The sequence below is a fragment of the Sarcophilus harrisii genome, chromosome 4, assembly GCF_902635505.1.
Source record: "Sarcophilus harrisii chromosome 4, mSarHar1.11, whole genome shotgun sequence".
Lineage (NCBI taxonomy): Eukaryota > Metazoa > Chordata > Mammalia > Dasyuromorphia > Dasyuridae > Sarcophilus > Sarcophilus harrisii.
Genome location: NC_045429.1, coordinates 204233937 through 204256361, shown reverse-complemented (window position 1 = coordinate 204256361; position 22425 = coordinate 204233937). Strand labels below are relative to the sequence as shown.

The 22425-nt window shown below is 34.8% G+C and overlaps 1 protein-coding gene and 1 pseudogene across 3 annotated transcripts in view; one reads left to right on the top strand and one right to left on the bottom strand.

The window, feature by feature from the left end:
* Window positions 1-5094: 5094 nt before the first annotated feature.
* The window catches only part of FAXC (failed axon connections homolog, metaxin like GST domain containing), a 68781-nt gene continuing 51450 nt past the window's right edge, over window positions 5095-22425 (bottom strand). For all 3 annotated transcript variants that reach the window (XM_031964497.1, XM_031964496.1, XM_003769309.2), the window contains one exon: window positions 5095-6685. In XM_031964497.1, coding sequence (XP_031820357.1) covers window positions 6396-6685 — 290 coding nt within the window. In that variant the 3' untranslated portion in view covers window positions 5095-6395. The remainder of the gene's footprint in view (window positions 6686-22425) is intronic.
* On the top strand, window positions 11838-13753 carry LOC105750464 (annotated as a pseudogene).

Here is a 22425-nt window from a genome sequence, read left to right as displayed (position 1 = left end):
CTTTTAGATTCTTATTTCTTTCAAGAATCAGTTCAATTGACCACTTCTTTATGAAAGCCTTATTAATATTCCCAGGTGCTAGTGCTCCCCCTTGCAAAATTATTCAATTTCCGTATATTTTGTATGTACTTATAGACAGATTTGTTATCTCCACATTTGAAACATAAGTTCATGAAGAGAAGGGACAATTTCATTTTTTTCTATCTGTAACCCTTGAAATTATGCAATTTTCTTGGCAAAGGTATTCAAGTGATTTGCCATTTCCTTCTCTAGCTTATTTTATAGATGAGAAAACAGAGTTGTGACTTGCCTAGAGTCATACATCTAGCCAAGTATTTGAGACTATATTTGAACTCAGATCTTCCTGACTTCAGGCCTGGAGCTCTATCTATGGTGCTATCTAGGTGCCCTTCCCCACACATAGTAGATTCTGAATAAATATTTATTAATCACCTATTTGATTATAAGAGGGAATCACAGGATCAAAAACTGGAAGGATTGGATCCAATCTCCTCATTTTTCAAAAAAAGAAACTTAGGAGCAGCATAAAGTAACTTGTCTTAAGTCATACAGTAACAGAGCCAGAATTTGAACTTAGCTCTAACTCTAGAGCTAATCTATTTCCACTGCACCACAAACCTTCCACTATACTGTTTATATTTTCTTAAACCACAAATTTTAAAATTTTTCAAATTTAAAAGAACTTTCTTTACTGGAATACTAAGCCTATCCATTTAAATGTGAAATTCATAACTATTTTCCTATATGTTATTCTTTTAGGACAGTCCTCTCCGCCATCCCCCAACAAACATACCACCTTCTACACCTGTTGGGATTTTTTTTTAATTTTTTTTCTCCTTCCTGCATTAAGGGGAAAAAATAATACATGATGAATTTAAATAGCACAATTTAGTGCTAAAATTTGAATTCCATTTCTAGCCTTAAATGCATTTCCACTGTGCCATGATAATACATGCTATAAATCCATGGGCTAAAGAGATCTCTATAAACTGAAGTGATCAGAAGTGGCTTCATGATAGGGAAGAATCTGGTACTGAGTTTTTAAAGGATAGCTGTGATTTAGATAAGGAGAAGGGAGGGAGGAGGATAATCTAACAGTAGAAGTGGTGTGATTAAAGATACAGAGGTTGGAAAATGCAAAATGAGTTCACACAATAAAATCTAGAACAATGTGGCTGGGGCAGGAGGAAAGGTGGAATAGCAAATATCTGAAAAAGTTTGGGATCAGATTGCTGTTTCCTTTGCCAGTTCATTTTATAGATGAGGAAATTGAAGCAAATAATATTAAGTGACTTTCCCAGGATCACATATCTAATAAACATCTGAAGGCATATTTGAACTCAGGTCTTCCTAAATCCAGACCTGCCATTTAGCTGCCCTTTGGTAAGAATTATGAGAATATAATTGAGGGGCACTAAAGGAAGAATAACAGGACTTTATAACTGATCCAATATGGGAACTGAAGTAGAAGGAGAAATCTAAGAGGTTTCTCAGGCTTCAAGACTAGAAGACCAAAAAAATTGTGATATCATTAAAATAAGCAGGAAAATTAGGAGAATGAGTCATTTGGGGTGGAGGGGGGAAGATAAATGTAGTCAATTGGAAAGAGCTTTGGACTATACGCAAAACACTTCAGTTATAGTCCATAATCTGCTACTTCCTAGCTGCATGACCTTGGAGAAATTCCTCCTGTCTCTGGGCCTTTGGGTTGATCATTTATAAAATTATGAAATGGGTATGAGCATGGTGAATTTTAGTAAATATACAATACAATTTGCAAATTGTGTTCCTTTGACCTTTGAGATAATTTGTATATGACTTCCATGTTGCTCTTTGCAATTTTATTTCTTGCTAAAACTTATTATAATGACTAGAAAGGGGGAGGAGAGGTCCAGGGATCCAGGACAAGATACAACTCTAACACAGTCTCTAAATTAAAGGGCCTGAATTAATTGGTCTGATCCTTTACCATTCTAAAAGATTAGTTTTATGCTTTCTTTCAATTTGTCAAGCTAAAAATCTTTACACATTTTCGTCTTCAAATTCCACCTACTCTGCATTTATGCAGATATCCTAAAATACAGCATATGAGAGGTATAACAAATGAATTCCCAGCTGTTTCAGACTGACCTACAAGTGTTCCCAGTGGTATACAAAGTTAGTTCAGTCAGTGTTTACAAAGTAATAATGTTATATTTCTTTGTTATAATATATGACAATTATTATGTCTAGGATTGCACAGAAACTCAAAAACCTTTCACAACTTGGCTTCAAACTACCTTTCCAAATTCTTTATAAATTACTCCCATTTCCATACTCCATGAAAAGCCAAAATGGCTTCTTGTTGCTGCTTCCATGCAGACAGTACCTCATCACCCATCTCCATGCCAGGATACTAGCTATCTGGAATGCTCTTCCTCCTCCCTTCTACCTCAAAATTCCCTTAGCTCCTTCAACTCTCATCTCAAACACTCTCCATAGTCCTCTCCTGATCCTTCAAACTGCTAGTGCCCTTATTCTTTTAATTTTCAATTCATTTTGTATTATTCTGCTTGTACTTAAATATGTGCATGTTATCTCTTCTGAGAAAACATTAATTCCTTGAGAGTAGGTACTGCTTCATTTTTGACTTTATATGTTCAGCACCTAGCACATGCATGGCACACAGTAGGTTCTTAATAAGTGCTTATTGAGTGGTTTAATTTCTGCATAAAGAAATGATGCCCCTTCATTGGTATTTCATTAAAATTAATACTGTACTAATCATTAATTTTAATGAAATGGTCACAAGATTAGAAATTTAAACCTGGACAGTACCTCAGAAACCATCTAGTCCAACCCCCCTTCACTTTAAGAAGAGGAAGCTGAAATCTAAAAAATAAGTGATTTTCCTAAGATACACATGTAGTAAGTAGCAGAACTGGCATTTGAACTCATGTCCTCTGACTCCAAATTCATCATATTCTACCCTCTACCATGCTTCCTGGGATTCAGTTTTGGTTGTCATTGTTTTTTGCCAGGGTAAATAAGTAAGATGGTTGGTTCAAGGGTCTTTTGACCTCCCAAAAGAGATCTGTGGGAAAAATCCTCCATATATATATATATATACATATATATATATATACATATATATATATATATGTATATATATATATATATGATCCAAGTACTTTAAAATTGTCTCTTGTATCTGTTTCCCAAGTTCTAGGTCTTGCTTAAAAGTAGCACTTTTTCAGCAAAGACAAGGTAATTCCAAAGCCAGATATCTTTTTCAAAAAAAAAAAATAAGTTCTGAAAAACTTGGGGGGAGGGCTTGTATACAAGACTGCTTCAAGTTACACTTTATGAATATTTGTTTTATTTTAGACTTCACCTTGCAGAAGTATTACATAGTTATCTTAGCCAGTAGTCAGTCAGATGTCTATCTACATGAACAATTATATACAGAGACATGAACTCTCACTGAGTTCCCCAAAGAGAAATTCTGATTCAAGTTCCTGTAAGATAGCCTGAGCAAATCATCTGAATTAAATTTGTTTTCTACCCACTCTTTGAAAGCTGAATCTCCATTTTAATATACTCCAAATTAGACAGAGGTTCACAGTATCCAACTGCCCATGTATGTGCATGAGTAGCACTTCATATGTGTCACACACGTATTCATACACTTGGAACACTATTCACAGATTCATTGATTTAGACCTCAAGGCATCTAAAGTCATTGAGTCCAAAACTAAATTTTATTTCAGAGGAAATTGAATTGGTCTAATGACTTGCCCACAGGCAATAACTTATGGGACTAACCAAATTCTCTGACTTCAAATTTGTTTCCCTTTCCACTGTACCAAATGGCCTTCCTCAGATTGTAAAGAAACTTTTATACAACTTTATGACCAGCCCAAAAACTAAAAGTTACCCACCACTGACTAGAATCTCAGGGACAATTCTTTCTTTGCCATAGACACAGCAAGTCCCAAAACCATTGATGGCAAGACATTGTTTTAAAATATATTTGTATCACTTCTATATTACCTGTGTTCATATTTCTTTGTCAATAGTTTATCCATATTTCAGTCAAGTTTCTCCATGGCCAGTCTGTCCCAATAACATTCCATGGCTTCTCTGAAAGGCGATGAGTAGAATAGTACCCTCAAATCAACTTCCAAAAAAAAGATTCAAAACACTTGGTAAAATCAATGGTACTCCAGATTCCAACTACCCTTCCTACATTTGCTCCATAAAGACCAAATAAGTTTTGTCAGATATGAATGATTTTGATCAGATAATAGCCCTGGAATCCTTTCCAGTAATTCCTGAAGGCAATTACTTGTAGAATAAAACCCCCTCACCTAGCACATTCCTCTTTCTGTTTACAGGACTTCAGCTGTCCTTAGAAAAGCACTAAAATCCTTGCTTATGGAAACACAAATACTCTTCCTACTTCCCTTTTATGATTAAACTGTAATTCCCTAAAGATTTTCTTTCAAAAACTATCTTTGAGATAAAACTTTAAGAAAGAAGTTGGTCTGCAATCACCATTTGGGTCTCATGAAACAAGACGCTGTCCCCCAATACCAGTCCCCAAATCCCAAAGGAATCATTGCTTTGTAAAACCCTTATCCCTTTCATAAACCCAAAGAAGAGGGACAGTTAATTAATTTGCAAATTCATCCAAACTTCTAATCTCTACCCAAACTGTCTGAACCAATAACTAGAGGTGATTAAATGACCTTTAAGGTCTTTCCTGATTGTTATTCAAAGATTCTCAAATTCATGTTCCCATGAATCAACAAAAATATCAATAGCAGAAAAGAAGATATCTTTTTTTAAAATCTCAATGAAGTTCACCATTTTAGACAGAGTCTATGGGGAGAACATATCATTAAGAACACCACATTAGCCTCAACAGTTGCCCTCTCTTTTTGGGCTATAGACTAAAATATCAGAAAAATCACTTTAGTAGAACTATGTAGCACCTACCCTATCATTGGAGTGTCTAGGTGCTCTGATATGAATAAGCTGACTCCCTCTCTACTCCAGCTTTTCAGTATCTTCCACAAAGTCTTGGATGTGTTTTTTGTATTTTTTTAAAGAAATGCTTTTTTTTTTTGTAGGTATACTCCTGATTACCCAAATCCATAAAATGTTGCCTGCTTCATTTCCATTAGACACATGGTCTTTCTGTGCTTTACTGCCTCTAAATAAAAAATGGCAACCTAACTTCCTGCGGATGGGAGAAACAAGGATATTCAGCCTATATGAGGACAAACAAGAAAAAGAACATTATTCTTCAGAAATATAGAAAAATATCAGAATGTTTCCAGCTGTCCTGTGACTTGCAGCATTCTTTCAAACAAAGATTTCAAGCAAAATCGAGAAAAGGAATGATGGTTGATAGAGCCACAAGTGCCCTCACCTGTATATATACTTTATCTGCTAGAATGGTGACCCTAACTGGCCAGTTGATAAACTTATTTTCCTTTCCTTCCCTCAGTGGCTCTCTCACACATATAAATCACAAAGATAAATGATATTTTATGTCTATGTAGCGCCTTTCTGCCCAAAGGTTCAAAGCGCCTTATTGTATATTATCTCATGAATCCTCACAACATCCCTGTGAGGTAGGTAGGTGGAAATTATTTTAATCCCCTTCTTACAGGCAGGGGAGACTGAGGCACACAGAAGTTAAGTGACTTGTCCGAGCGAGTCACTGGCAGAGCTTAGAAGAAGCATATTCCTGATCAGCACCTAGCATAGTGCTTTGCACACAGTAGGAACTCAATAAATATCTGTTGATTTGATTTATGCTGCCTCTAGAAACATATAATTCACATACACACAGGATAAGCAGCCACCAGGAAAAAAAAACAAACAAACAACAATTCTACATTCTCCCATTTTAATATCTTACACCCATTTCCAATATAAGTAGTTACAGGAATTTCAGGGACTCCCCTTTCAACTAAGCCCTTGACCTCTTTTTAAAAGAGGTTTAGTGTGTGTACTTCCCTGTAGGCCCATCTGTTCTCTCTGTCCCCAGGGCTCCACCCAAACTGACTGACTGAGATATTAGTTTTCTCATGAAAACAAAAATGGATTTCAGGAACCATGCTGACTTGGTTGGCCTTTTGTGTTTTTAAACGAAGCCATCTGAACAGCTTTGTTTTCCACCATTTGTGGGTTTTGTCTTTGTTGTCTTGGTCTTTTGTTACGAAAAGAAATAAGACTGACCTAGTCCAGTTAACCTGGGAGAACTGTATGTACCACATACCAGGCGCTCTCCCTCCCTGGAGGGGGTGGTGCTCTACCTGGGAACACTGGACTGACCCCAAGAGGTGACAGCTCTGAGAAAGGAGGGCCAGCAGGTCTGAACATCATTTGCATTGTTCATGGTCTGTATAGTCGTCCATGTCCACATCAGAATCAAAGAGGGAGTGTCCAGTGAAGTCTGTGTCAGGCGTCCGGGATATACTGTTCTCTGCCCCTTCATCATCAAAGGTTTCTGTCCTTGAATAAAAGCTGAAATCCGGCAGTGGGGTGTGCGTCTTGCTACCCTCACTGCTTTCCTCAGACTCATAGATGGTGTTATCATCATCATGGTGCCACTCGGGCCAGAATTTCCTCCTTATTCTTTCACAATACATGGCAAGGTTAATCAGTTCTCCTGAAAAAGAATAAGAATGAAGGTTAGTTCTCAAGGCCATCAGCCTTCCCATCCCTATTGCTCCAGAGGACATTGGAGTTAATAGGTAGACATTCTCAAATGCTTGTTACAATCCATATAAAGAAGAGGATGGATGGAATGAAAGATAAATAGGCAGAGACACAGTGATAGATAGATAGATGGATAGATGGATGGATAGATAGATAAATGGATGGATGGATAGATGGATAGATAGTAGATAGACCAATAGATAGATGGATGGATGGATGGATAGTAGATAGACCAATAGATAGATAGATAGATAGATAGATATAAGGGACATAGTATACTAAATAGAAGTCCAATCTTAGAATTATGAAGAACTACATTCACATCTTGTTTCTGATACATATTAGCTGTGTGGCCACAAGCAAGCCCAACAGAGAAACATGATATAACAGAGTGCTGAATTTAGAATTAAGATCTAAATTCAAACTCCCCTCCTGTTTTTACTAATAGTGGGAGATCATTTAAGCAAATCATTTAAAGCTCTCTGGGCCTCAGTTTCCTCATCTATAAAATGAAGGGATTGGAGTCTATAACTAATAAAATATCTGTTAGTTCAAAATTTATGATACAGGAAGCCATCTCTCATCCACTCCCCAAGACTATCGGTTATAGACAATGAAGGGAGTGTCCACACAGGATTCTCTACAATGATAAAACCACAGATCCAGGCAAAACAAAATATTATTGCCACATAGTGAAATCTATAGATCTTAATCATTCATGTTGACAGAGATGATCAGGGGCAGGAAGGTATACTGGGGAAAACCTTGGATCTGGAGTCCAAAAATCTGTTTCAAATCCTGCTTCTAATGTTAATTACCTGTGTGAACTTAGGCAAGTCATAACCTCTCTGGACCTCAATTTTCTCATGTATAAAAAGATAAGGTTGGACCACATGATCTCTGAGGCCCTATGACCCCATCTATGATCCTAAGATATAGAGCAGATGAAAATGAATGACTACTTATGTTTCTTTCTAACACATTTTATATCTGCAGCAGAGAGCAAAGAAAATATAGATTGTTGTGGTTCCTATTTGGACATATTTCTGTGAGAATTTATGGGATACTTTGGACAAGTATCACAAAGTATAACACATGGATGGTTCATCATCATCTCCACCACCAGAGGGAGTATTGCCACTGATGAGACCATATATTCATGAAAAATATTAAAATAAAGTTCTCAGGGAATATAAACAGAAGAGTGTCTCAAAAAATTACTTTATAGGAAAAATACCTTTCCAAATTAAAACCTTGGCCAGAAATCATCCACAAAGTAGACAACTGGATAGTGACTATATAAAACCAATAATTTTTTTAAACACCTAATTACAGATGTTATTGAATTACTAGAATTAGTATTTTCATTACCTAAATTTAGTCTATTAAAATATGAATCAAAGGAAACTACTTCTAACTTTGTGCCATGAAAAAACAGATATTCAAAAGATAAACAATCAAAAGCTTTAAATACAAATAGTTTTAAGAAGAAATGCAGGTGATCAATAATTATATTTTCTAAAGCATTCCAATTCATGAATAATGAAAGACAACTCTGAGGTTTATCTTCACACACTGGATATTAAGGGAATACACTACACTATAAGAAATGACAAAAATAAAGAATTTGGGGAAACATGGGAAGACATATAAACTAATATAGATGAAAAAGCGGGAAAAAAAGAATTATATATTTCCCCTCATACAATGAGCACAATAATGTATATAAAAGTAACTTCTGATATTTATTGCTTGAATTACCTATATCTGACAGGCTTGAATTACCTGGCAAATCAGTTTCCTCATCTATAAAGTGTAAGGGTTGAATTACAGGCCCCTTCTTCCTCTCTCCTATGAACACTACAAGCCAACTGAATTCACTTACAATCAACATCCTGGGTAACAGATACAGAGGACAAAACCTGTTTGACTCCTCCTAATAAAGAGAGAGGATGGAGGATTTCAAGTGTGAAATGATATGAACCTGTGAGTTCTAGTTACTTTATCAGTTTTATGTAACTTTTTTAAATAAGAGAGTTCAATGTGGAGGGTGGAATGTGCATTAAACATACCAAAAAGAAAAAGGAAAGAAAAAAGAAAAAGTAGGCAAGTGATTAAAAGATAACATCTAGTAATATCTGATTTTATATGTGGAGAAGAGAAATGAACAGAGTACTTTTATTCCACCAGATGGCAACATTGTTTATAACAATAGATACAAGGTGTCCCAAAAAGTCTAAAATCAATACAGTTTTAAGCTACTACAAAGCAGTTTAAGCAAAAGCCTAAAACTTCAATAATAGCAATAACCTCCAAGCAGCAATAAGAATTTTGGAACCACACAAAGAAATGCATCTATATTTTTACATATTTATATACTATTGTATGTACTATTGTACATACTTATATGTGCATATGCATATATCATTTTATTGTATAGAACTTCACACCTAATAATTTTCTTTCATCTTTATAAGAAAGTACATACATGTGGCATGAAAACTGGAAGTTTTGAGAGAAGAATATTTTAAAATATATTATTCCTATCTATAGGTTAAAAAACATTTTTAATGTCTTGGCGATCTACACTTTAACAACTAGGAATCTTGAATGAATAGACTTGTTTACTGCATTCAACTTTTAGGAGGAAAAGAAGGCAAATTATTTACAAATAAAAACAACAAAAAAAAAAAACTTTCAAGACTATATCCTGAAGTCAATAAATATCCAACCCAGCTGTCTTCATCTTCTACACTAATGACCCTGAGGCACTATAAAATCCTGACTCAACCAAAGACAATCTATATATACTCAATATCCTCTACTTAGAAAAGCAGGAAAGTGAACTAATGCATTTTTACAGTAATGCATTATTCATTTAAACATCAACAAAATTAACAATATATTTTTAGCTATTTATATATTGAGATAAATTTCTAAGGACAATATGATCATAACAATTTATATTTTAGTTTCTCCCTCTGTAGGCTCTTGGTTCTCTATTTTTATATTCATTATTGGTATGCAACCAACTTTTTTATAACTTTATAAAATAGAATTTTTTAATTAAATATTATAAAAAAATAAATGTTTTTCAAAATGTCTCAATGGGTTGAAACAAAAACAGTTTTTTAGTTAATCTTCAATCAATTGAATTTTCATAGGATTTACAGCTAAACATTACCCTAGAGATAATCAAGTCCTATCCCCTTATTTTACAGAAAAAGAAACTGAGGCTTTAAGAGATTGTATCACTTGGCCAAGGTCATACAACAAGTGAGCATCTAAACCAAGAATCAAATATGGGTCCTTTTCTCCAAATGCAAGGCTTTTTCCACTACATCATACCAACTCTCAGCAGCTATAGGATCATGGACAAGGCATTCAACCTTTCTCAACCATTTAGGTACCAATTAAAAAAGGGATTAGTAATAGCTCTTATCTCCCGAGGTTATTATGAGGATCAAATGATATGAAATGTATAATGCTCTGTATACCTTAAAGTAATACAGTAATGCTAGGTATCATTATTATTGACACTATTATTATTATTGTTATTTGCAATTCTCTTCAACCATGCCAATTAACCAAAATTATATAGACTTTGGACATGAGGAAATCATTTAATGGTGTACTTAAATTAGTAAAGTCAAATCATTGTAACCAAATTGTAACCGAAAATAATTACAATATAATAGTAACACATACCAAAAGAAAATTGTTTCATTTAACTCTTAGAGAAATTTGTGTGCATCCTGTTATATTAAGAATATTTTTTTGTGATGGGACAAGGACAAGGAAAAAAATTATTTGTACACTTACATACATATAAAAATTCTGTATTGGCAAATTCAACCATGGAGAAAATTTTAAATATAGGACATCTTTCTTTAAATGTATCTTCCTTAGAAGAAAACTTTCAGAATTTCAGACAAATATTCGTGTCTAAGAATCAATAAGTTACTGATTCAGAGAGCAAGTACTTGTCAATTACCTCATATGTGGCAGGTATTGAGCTAAATGCTGGGGATATAGAAAAAGACAAACACATGATTTCTTTCAAAAAGCACATATTCTAAGAGAGGAGACAATACATAAATATATATATATATATATATATATAGTTGGGGGTTGGGGACTAGGCACATGGCACCCCCACAATCTGAAAAATCCACATACCAAAGAAGATGCCAGAATTATTATGGTATTAAAAGAGAAAAGATGTTATTATATACAATACAAAACATATATTTTATGGATTTCTGAGTTTCTAAACTTTCTGTGTCATCTGTTGACCTTCACATGTTGTCTATAGTTTCCACAAAAATATTTTTAAAATTCCAATTTAATTTCTTATGCTAACCCACAATATATTGAAATTTCAATGGAAGAAGTCTAAATGTGGAAGGGATAACTTTATATAATGCAAGTGAAAAGTTACCTCAGAGAGAAGAAGTTGAGGGAAAGGTGGGAAGAGAATCCAGAAAGTCCTTCTCTAAAAGGTAGGATTTTACCACAGTCTTAGTCCTTCTCTAAAAGGTAGGATTTTACCACAGTCTTAGAGCAAGAGGGAAGCTAAGAGTTGGAGGTAAGGAAGAACAGCACTCCAGGTAAAGGAGTTGTTTGTCCTTCCTTCTCAAAAAGGACCATGATATCAGGAAGTTGATACTATGACATGCAAGTGAATTGGATTTGATTGTGGGAGGGCTGTGCAAAGTCATCAGCTTCAGTTTCTCCTCCAGAGCTATCTGGGTTCAGTGGCAAGCTACAGATCAGGATGATTGGAGATGGCCCTGGATGCAATAGGGGACCCCATTGGCTAAGTCTTTAACAGGACTAAGTTTGACTGAGGGAAGGTCCAATCACAGATCAAGGGTAGGTAAATAATGAAATTATCTTGTCAAAAAAACAAAAACAAAAACAAAAAAAAACTCTGCCCATATAAATGCAAATGGTCATGAGATAGAGTGTTGTTGGTGAACACTGAAGAAGCTACTTATCATGGCAGCAAATCTTCATCCTCAACAGCAATTTTCTAGGATCCTCCCAGCTCCCCGGCTACCATGTTGAAATGAAGCACAACTGACACTGATGTTGGTACCACTTATTCCTATGTCACAGTTTTCAACACGAGAAAATGGAGATTGTTGCTAATGACCAAGAAAACAGGACCATCCCAAGCTATATCACTTTCATCAACACAGAACATTTACTAATGCTGCAAAGAATCAAGCTGCAATAAACCCCATCAACACAATTTTTTTATGCCAAACATCTGATTGATTGCAGATTTGATGATGCAGTTGCACAAACATGAAAGATTGGCCTTTTTTGTTGGTGAATGACTCAGGCAGGTCTAAGGCCCAACTACAGTAGAACAAAAGCTTCTGTTCAGAAGAATTATCTCCTATGATCTTGACAAAGATGAAAGAAATTGCTGAAGCTTACCTTAGGAAGATGGTTACAAATGCCATGGTCACAATACCAGCCTATATCAACAATTTCCAATATTCACTACAAAAGATGATGGGATCATTACTGGTCTCAGTGTGCTCTGAATTATCAATAAATCAACTGCTGCTGCTTTTGCTTATGGTTTGAACCAAAAGATTGGTGTCAAGAGAAATGTATTGATCTTTGACCTTGTAGATAATGCTTTCGATGTCTCCATCCTTACCAGTAAAGGTGGCAGTTTCAAGGTCAGATCCAGAGCTGTAGACACTCACTCAAGTGGGAGGACTTTGACAACCACATAGTTAACTATTTCATTGCCAAGTTCAAACAAAAGCACAAGGAATACATCAACAAGAACAACAGGACTGTTCGCTATCTATACACTACTTGTGAATGTTCAAAGAATACCCTCTCTTCCACTGCCTGAGCCAGTATTGAGATTGAATCCCTCAATGAAAGTATTGACTTCTATACATCAATCATCCAAGCCATTTTGAAGAATTGAGTGCTGATTTCTTCCATGGCACACTACACCCTGTGGAAAAAATCTTAAGAAATATCAAGCAAGGTAATTCACAGATTCATGACATTGTGCTTGTAGATGTTCTCACTCAAATCCCCCTTCCCCCAAATTCAGAAGCTTCTGTAAGACTTCTTCAATAGCAAGGAGCTCAACAAGATATCAATCCTAATAATGCTGTTGCTCATGGTAAGACCTAAGTTCATGGTACCAGTCTGCCATTTTGTCTGGAAATAAATCTGAAAATGTGCAGGACTTATCACTAAAGGACATCACTCCTCTTTCCTTGGGATTAAAATTGCTGGTGGAGTTATAACAGTTCTGATCAAATGTAATACCACCATCCCCATAAAGCATATACAGAGCCTGATGTGCTTATTCAGGTTTATGAACGTGAGAAAGTAATACAAAGGATAACAACCTGTATGGCATGTTTGAGCTCACAAGAATCACCCCAGCACCCAGGAGTGTTCCTCAGACTAAGGTAGCAATTGACTTTGAAGCAAATAGCAACCTCAATATTTCTGTTGTGGATAAAAGCACAGGCAAGGAGAACAACCAAGGGCAAAGGTCATCTGAGCAAAGAGAATGAATGCATAGTCCAGGAGGCTGAGAAATACAAAGCCAAGGACAAGAAGCAAAGAGATAAGGTTTCTTGAATTTTCTTGAATTTTATACTTTCAATATGAAGGATGAGAAGCTGCAAGGTAATATTGATGAAGACAAACAGAAGATCCTTGACAAATGTAATGAAATAATCTACTGGCTGGATAAAAACCAGACTTCGGAGAAAGAGTATTTGAGCATTAGCAGAAAGAATTAGAGAAGGTTTGCAACCCCATCATTACTAAGCTGTACCAGAGAACAGGGGGTATGCCAAGAGACTTGCTTGTTGGGTTCCCATGGGGAGGGGCAGCCTTATTTGGAGGTGCTTCTTCTGGACCTATAATACACAAGAAGAAAGGAGCATTCCACACAGTTTTCCAAAAACTGAGGGACTTAATTTTGTAACCAAGGAAGTAGCTATTTAAAAGTAACATTTAAGCTACTGTATAAATCTGAACATTCTCAATACATGAATGTGAGCAGAGGGAAAGAAGTGAACGACATTGCACTTTATGTACTATAAACAAGTAGAAATGCAAATCTTGTCCTGGAGAATAAAAATCTATTTTAAATTAGCATCATATAATAAAAAATAAATTTTGAGAAGGATGATACAGTCAGATGATAGAGTGGGGGGAGAGGGGAATAAAATGAAAGATGACTAGAAAGTCAGAAAGAGGCTAGGTATTTAAAAGCCAAACAAAGCATTTTATGTTTGATATTGGAGGTAATAGGAAACCAGTAGAATTTTTCAAGTACAGGATGACACAGTCAAACCTATGATTTAAGAAAATGATTTTTTTAATGAAAATTATTTTAGCAGTTGAGTGTAGCACAGATCAGAAGTAAAAAGACTTGAGGCAGGGAGACCAATCAGCAGGTTCTTACAATAGTCCAGGTGTAAAGTGACAGGTAAATGTGAAGTAGGAGTCAAGGATGACAGCCAAGCTTAACCACAGTCCTCTCAATAGCAAGATCAAAGTTGGGAAGAAAAGAGAATCTGGGGAGAGGAGAAAATCATTAATTCTGTTTTTGAAGTGTTATGTCTTAGATGAATATAGGACATCTAATTCGAGTTATCTGAAAGACAGCTGGTGACATGGGATTAGAGGTCAAGAGAAATATTAGGGATGGACAAAGAGTTTGGGAATCACTAAACAGAAATAATGGTAAACCAAGAGAAGCAGATGAGATCACCAAGAAATACATTAAAAAAGGAAAAAAGAAGAGTTAGGATAGCTCTTTGGGGGATATCTACAATTAGAGGGCCATAACCAGAATGAAGATTCAGCAGAGGAGAATGAACTCTGCAGACTGGTAAGAATAGAACCAGAAGATGATAGTATACAAAAAAAAAAAAAAACAAACAAAAACCTGGCAAGAAGTATCTGGGAAGAAAAAGTGATTGACTACCCTAAAGCTGTGAGGGGTCAAAAAAAGCATAAAAATTGAGAAAATATCAATAGAATTGGCAATTAAAAGATCATTAGTAGCTTTGGGAAAAGAAATATCAGTTAAATAAGGAGAGAGAAAAACAGATTGAATAGCCTTTTATAATTATTCAAAAGAGTTCAGCCTAACCATCCATAGAAGAAAAACTAAGTAGATAAAGAATGCTTATTGCCAAGGCTATGATATACAACTGAATGAACAGTCTATAAAAGTTATTCAACAGAATTGATATCTTTTGAAAAGAATTTACAAATGAACAATAAGTTAGACTCAGAATTTAATAAGAGAAAAACAGGCTGGACTATCTTTGAGAATTTAGAAGGTCATTTTAATGATTCCAAAAGTATTCCAGGAAAAAAAAATGAGCCCAGTTTTTTTAAGAAAAGTATTCTTTGGGTGATGCTGTATGATTGTGAGTCATATAATATTACTCTCTAAATGATTTGAGATCACCTCTAGGAAAATGGGAAGGATAGTGGAGGGCCTGAGAAGGCTGCAATCCATTACAAATAAGAAATTATAAAGAAAAAAACAGTATCAAGGATGCCATTAAAAAGATGTCCTTGACTTTTTAAAAAGAGACTGCTCACTATATAAAAACAAGGAATAACTGAAAGAAAGTCCACATTCTTCACTGGTATCCATGAATGTGAAGAAAACAATAGGAAGATTCTCAAAGTTCTGCACAGACCTACTATGGCAAAATAAGAGATTTGTTGTTCAGTCATTCATCATGTATAGTTCTATATGTGACACCAAGGGTTTACTATCCATGGGATTTTCTTGGCAAAGATACTGGAGGAATTTGCCATTTTCTTCTCCTGTGTGCCTTCATTTTACAAAGAACTGAAGCAAATAGGGGGTAAGTGACTTACTGAGGGTCATACAACTAGTAGATACATAAGACCACATTTGATCACCTTTGTTCTAAGTCCAGTGTTCTACCTACTGCACTATCCAACTGCCCAAAATTTAAGAAAACATATGACAAAAGTTGCGCAGGATAAGTAAACATAGATTGCATTTTGTGTCATTGGTGCAGTTTACATTGATGAGATTATAACTCCAATTAAATATATTGAAATATATTTTTCAGAAATAGAATTTTTATTTTTTATAATAAGCCTATTTGGAATTAAAATAGTTAAAAAGTATTATTTGAAAATTTAAATGTTATTCTCTGAGATACCACATCTGTTGATAGTATCCTTAAAAAAAAACAACATAAGATTTCTAAAAGCTCTCAGTATTTATGCTGAAATAACAGGGTTTTAGATCAATGAGTGGCAGCACAGAATAAGAATCTGTAGGCTCTCTTCCCAGAACTTATGTTCATTAGTTATGTGAGCTTAAGCTAAATGTGTAATGTCTCAGGAACTCAATTTCACCATCAGCAAAATATATCAGAGAACCTTTTCTAAAGAGTAATACCATTCTAATGGTACACAGCAATGTCCTCAAGCTATAAATATTCAGATTTTACCAGTTTCTCAAATGTTCCCTGCTGGATCTAAGAAATGCAATTTTAAAGGTCTCTCTATCCCAGGAGAGGTGAGAGGAATAGTTGTAGAGAGAAGCAAGAGCTGTGTCACAATTTCAGTCACCATCAATGTACCATAGTATCCTTTCTTCTATCTTGAGAAAATCACTGGACTATAAAAGGATAGTTAAGAAGCCATCTCACCTAATTCCTGCATTCATCAAGTTTTTATGTTCTGATGTGCATGTATCTATGTATCATAGATGTCTAGTGAAAGATTCCTTAGTTTCCCTAAATAAGAGATTTTAATTTTTAGAAACCCTCTGCTTTCAAAAAAAAAATTTATATCTAATTTTACCTTGTAAAAGTCCATTTCTTAAACTGGATGAGTGATTTCATTGGTTTAGGGAATACTCCTAAGGAGGAAAAGCATGGTCAATACTTTCTCTAAAACTTAGTCTTAGAGAATATTTCAGGTCATGCATAATATAAAGTTTTTTATTTATATGTATCTTCAACAATTAGCATTGTTTGTGCTTGGCACACAATAATTGCTTGATATATGTTGTCTGAGTGAATTGCTAACTAGAGTTTAAATCCTTATCTTTTCTCTCTGAGGCCAGCTCTTTATTCACTACACTATCCCATGTAGTGGGATTTCATTTTCTTTCAATACTGTTTATAAAATGCCCTCCAAGATTAAACAATGGCCCAAATCTTAATAACTATTATTTTAATTATTTCTAATAAATTGAATTTCTGTGATTTTTCATTATTGATTTTGAACATGTCTTTAAAGAGTATTATATTATATGTCAGCAAATTTGTTCATACTATATTATTTCATTTCCAATAGATTATAATTGCAAAAATACAACAAAGAAAATCTTTGCTCTGTAACCTCAGAAAGTCATTTTTCTCTAGAAATAATTTCTAAGGACTTCTCAAGTATTAAAATCTAATAGTTCTATAAAACTTTCCTGAATTATATATCTCCTATTAACTTTTGCTGTTCTTCAGGTCCAAACATAATTTTCTGACTGATGAAATCAAATCATTGGTGACAAAGTAAAACTTAGACTAGTTAGTAATCTATTTAGGTAACAAGCCCTATTAGAAGAAGGTGAAGGAAGGGCATAATCATTTACATAGCAGCTACAATGTGCCAGGCACTATGTTAAATGCTTTCAAAAAAAGAGATACCCAGTGAGTAATGCTTGACATAGAGTCAAGGAAACTTAAACTCAGCAACTACTTCTGATTCTTACTAGCTGAAGGACTACAGACTACAGACAAGTAGACTACAGACCTTAAATGACCTTAAAGTCCCTGAGCCTCTGTTTCTTCATTTGTAAAAATAAGGATAATATTATAATTTTTAATATTTCACATTATAATTATATAAATTGTAATTTAAAAATAGAAATAGACAGTATAAATATATTATTACTAGTATTATTTTAGTTCAAATAGTTATATATACTCTCATTGCCTTTTTCCCTCGTAGGAATATTTTTAGGGTCTAAAAAATAAAAGATAAGTGCTTCTGTATCAATTTTGGTTTTGTTTATATTTTATTCCCCAACCAATCATTTTATGTTATTTAAAATGTACTTCCTAAATTATAGGCCTTTAGCAAATGAAAACTCTTGATATTTTATTAGAAAATCTGAATTTTGCAATCAATACTCAGACCAGAATTATTAATCAAATATTTTCATAAGATAATGGATGACTAAATGCTTTTGTTAGGTCATTAGAATAGAAGCATACAAAAATACATGATGAATTTGGCAATTTCTTCTCATTGTCCTGATTACTGGGTGAATGGTTTTATCACAGAAAGAGATCACTATGGAGTAGAAAGAGAAATGATATTGAGTCAAAGAAATTTGATTCAAATTCTTCCTTTGATTTTTATAACATGTGTGACTTTAAATAAGTCACTTTCCCTCACTTGGTCACTTATTCTATCTGAACTTCTGTTTTCCTTGTCTGTAAATTGAAGGCATTGGACTAGATTGTTTCTAGAGTACCTTCTTTTTATTTAGGTTCTTATGAGGGAAAGTGACTTATTTAAAGTCACACATGTTACCCAGTAATCAGGACAATGAGAAGAAATTGCCAAATTAAACCAGCAAAATAGACAAACCCTTAGTAAATCTGATTTAAAAAAGGAAAGAGGAAAATCAAATTGTTAGTCTTAAAAATGAAAAGGGAGAATTCGCCACTAATAAAGAGGAAATTAGAGCAATAATTAGGAATTACTTTGCCCAACTTTATGCCAATAAATTCGACAACTTAAATGAAATGGAAGAATACCTTCAAAAATATAGCTTGCCCAGATCAACAGAGGAAGAAGTAAATATCCTAAACAGTCCCATCTTAGAAAAAGAAATAGAACAAGCTATTAATCAGCTCCCTAAGAAAAAAATCCCCAGGACCAGATGGATTTACATGTGAATTCCACCAAACATTTAAAGAACAATTAACCCCAATGTTATATAAACTATTTGAAAAAATAGGGATTGAAGGAGTCCTACCAAACTCCTTCTACAACACAGACATGGTACTGATATCTAAACCAGGTAGGATGAAAACAGAGAAAGAAAATTATAGACCAATCTTCCTAATGAATATTGATGCTAAAATCTTAAATAAAATATTAGCAAAAAGATTACAGAAAATCATCCCCAGGATAATACACTATGACCAAGTAGGATTTATACCAGGAATGCAGGGCTGGTTCAATATTAGGAAAACTATTAGCATAATTGACTATATCAATAACCAAACTAACAAAAACCATATGATCATTTCAATAGATGCAGAAAAAGCATTTGATAAAATCCAACATCCATTCCTAATTTCTTTAATCTCCATTGATCCTTTTCCTCCAGGGAAACACAGGTATTGCTGATGGACATATAAAATGTGAGCTTTTCATGTCTTTCCTTTACCCCTATTTTCTCATGGTAGAGCTGTCTAGCAACACAGAGGAAAAATGAAGAAAGGAGAACTATTTAGCATCTAAGAAAAATCAATCAAAATTTTTTAATCCTTTTGGGCCCAGTAGAAGGGTGGGACCTGGCCTATGCCAGGATTATAGGGATATAGACAAAGAGCTTGAAATGACCTTAGAGGTCATGTAGTCCAGTTTCCTTATTTGACAGATAAAAAACTGAGGCCCAAAAAGTTAAGTGGATTGCCCAGAGTTCCAAAGAAGGAGAAAGTGACCAAACCAGAATTCTATATTCCTCTCCCTCTCTACTATGTGACATTAGTGCAATTTTTGTTCTAGAAGTGCCACAGGCTCAAATGTGATGGAAGGTCTGAGATATAAAGAGACAAGAATATCAAAGAATAGTGGCTTAGAGTCCTCTCTTCCTGGAGGCTGATACATTTAAAGATTTAGGGATTTCACACCAGTGTCCAAAAGCTTTCTCTTTTGAGGCTGCAGCAGCCTCATGTCTGGCTGGCTTTGGGAATGTAGGCTCCAAGGTCATGAAAAAATCAAAATTATGTTGGTAGAAAGCCTTTATCTCCTTTCTGTATTTAGTGTCTCTTTGCTTTCATGTATATTAGAATTTTTGTATTAGTAGCAGCTAATTGCTAATGTTTATAGAGCACCGCCTATGTTCCTGGCACTGAGCTTTACTGATGTCCCATTTGATCCTTACAACATTCATGAGAAGTAGTATGCCAATTAAAACAAATATCACATGTAAAAAACTTTTCTGATGAATTGGCATGCTTATTTTTAGATAAATTTCATACAGTAACACCAGGCAAGTCACTTAAATTCTGTCTCCTTTAATTTCCTCCATGTAAAATGAGGATAACAGCACTAACCTCCAAGGGTTGTTTTAAGGATCAAATGAGATAAGTGAAAAAGTACTTAGTACAGTGCGTGCCACACAGTCAGGGCTATATGAATGTTAATTATTATCAAGTGAGATAATATTTGTAAAGCACTTTGGTACCTGGCACATAGTAGGTGCTTTATAAATAGTTATTTCCCTCTTTCAATGAGATGATCTCCTTCCAAGTCTAATAATAATAATAATGGCTAGCACTGATGTAGCTCTTTAAGGTTTACAAAGCCCTCTACAAATATTATTTCATTTGATCCTCACAATACCCTGGTATAGGTGCTATTATTATCATTCCCATTTTACAGATGAGAAAAATGAGTCAGGTAGCAGTTAAGTTACTTGCTCAGGGTCACATGCATATCAGTCTATATTTGAGCTTGGATCTTCCTTCCAGTGCTTTACCCACTGCACAACATAATTGCCTCTAGCTGCTTCTACTTCTATGATCATGTGATCTGTGATTTCTAAGATCCTATGATCCTATTTTAACCATATGTATTCATTATAGTTTTCAAAGAGACATCCATCCATGTGAGATGTATCAGCTGCAATCTGCTGAGATGTTCTACTCAAGAGTCAAAAGTCAAAAAGAAAAAATCTGAGTTTGGAAAATGAATTATTCTACTAGGGAATTCTGGGAAGTCACTTTTGTAACAAACACAGGCAAGTGTTAACAAGATTGTAAAAAGCAGGTTGTTAGAGAGCTAGAAGACAACTTATAAATAAGCTAGTTCAAAGTACTTATTTTTCAGATATGGAAACAGAAAGGGAAGGAATGGAACCAGACTTAGAATCAGAAGATCTGAAGCTGTCATTTACCAGAAAACTTACTGAAATGGCACTGATAAAATTTAAACTTTGTTTCTGTCTTTACAAATTGAATCTAAAGACAACTATTAATACAATATGGTGGGCAGCAGTATGAGATGCTCTCAACTCCATATTTTTTGGTATTTTGTCACACTTGGCAACTGATCCTTAGAGAGGGCAAAAAGAATTTCCCTTTCCCACCTTGATCAGGTCAGTATAGAAATGCTCCCCAAGGAATTATGAACTGAAGGTATGAGTTCTACGGTGAATAAAGATCAGGATCTTCTTGATCTGATGAAATTAACAAAGAGATCCATGGACTAGATAGTGGTTTTCTGATTCTTAACAGATTCAAACTTGTCCCCATTCATAAATGGTCTAGAGTGGCTGATCAGTTCCAGTTGGGCAATACAGATCCTCCCTCCCTCCCTTTCATCTTTTCTTCCTTTCTTTTTCCTTTCCTTCCTTCTTTTCCTCCCTCCTTCACTGCTTCTCTCCATCCCTTCTCTCCTTCTGTCCACACAGAGAATCATATACCCTTACCTACAAGTGCTTTGTTCAAAGACATATAAATTTTGATCACTGAACCCTAGCAAGATACCTGAGAATTTTAAGCCTAAATATCTTTTTTAAGGAATCATGCCTTAAACCCAAATCACTCTGGCTCTCATTGATTGCCCAACAATAGGATCCAGCCCAAACCTTATTTGGTCACTGTTTGGGCTCTCATGGCTCAAAGGGAATGTAAATAGCAATTGTTTCTGCTTTGTCCAGAAACCTTAAAGATCTTCCCCTCCCAGATTGATATATTTTTTTCTTTGATGAAATAAAAGAGGCCAGTTTTTGTCTCATTTCTTCTTATCTAGCCTTAATCATTTAATGAGCAAGACCTGGCTTTAGCTTAAACAAGCCAAGTCTCCCACTGTATCCAGGGCCATTTACAATCATCCTTGATTCGTATCTTGCTGCTGGACCCAGATGGCTCTGAAGGAGAGAGTCAGACTGGTGCCTTTGCACAGAACTATGTTCACTTGCAAGTCATGAAGGGCATAGCCTTCCTGATGTCACAATTCTCTTTGAGAAAGAAGAACAAATAAGATCAAGAAGAATGAAGCTTTGAACAAAAAATTCTGCCACACTTGGGAGTAGAACTGGGTTATAGCTTTACTTCCTCATTTTAGGTCACACATCCAAAAGAACTTCATCTAGTTTGACTATAAACAGTAAAGCTGATTTCATTCAATCTCTTTGGGATGTTTGCTCTTGATTTTTGCTTCTTCTTCCATTCAGGTAAGCTTAGAGTTAGAAATTGTCTGATTTGATTTATGAAACAGTAGCAGAAACTAGTAAGAATCCCAACTTCTTAGTAGACAGAGGTAGAAAGAAGATTAATCTTTTTGAAATAATAATAGCTTTTATTTTCAAAATGCATGCAAAGATAATTTTCAATATTCACCCTTGCAAAACCTTGTGTTCTAAATTTTTCTCCCTTC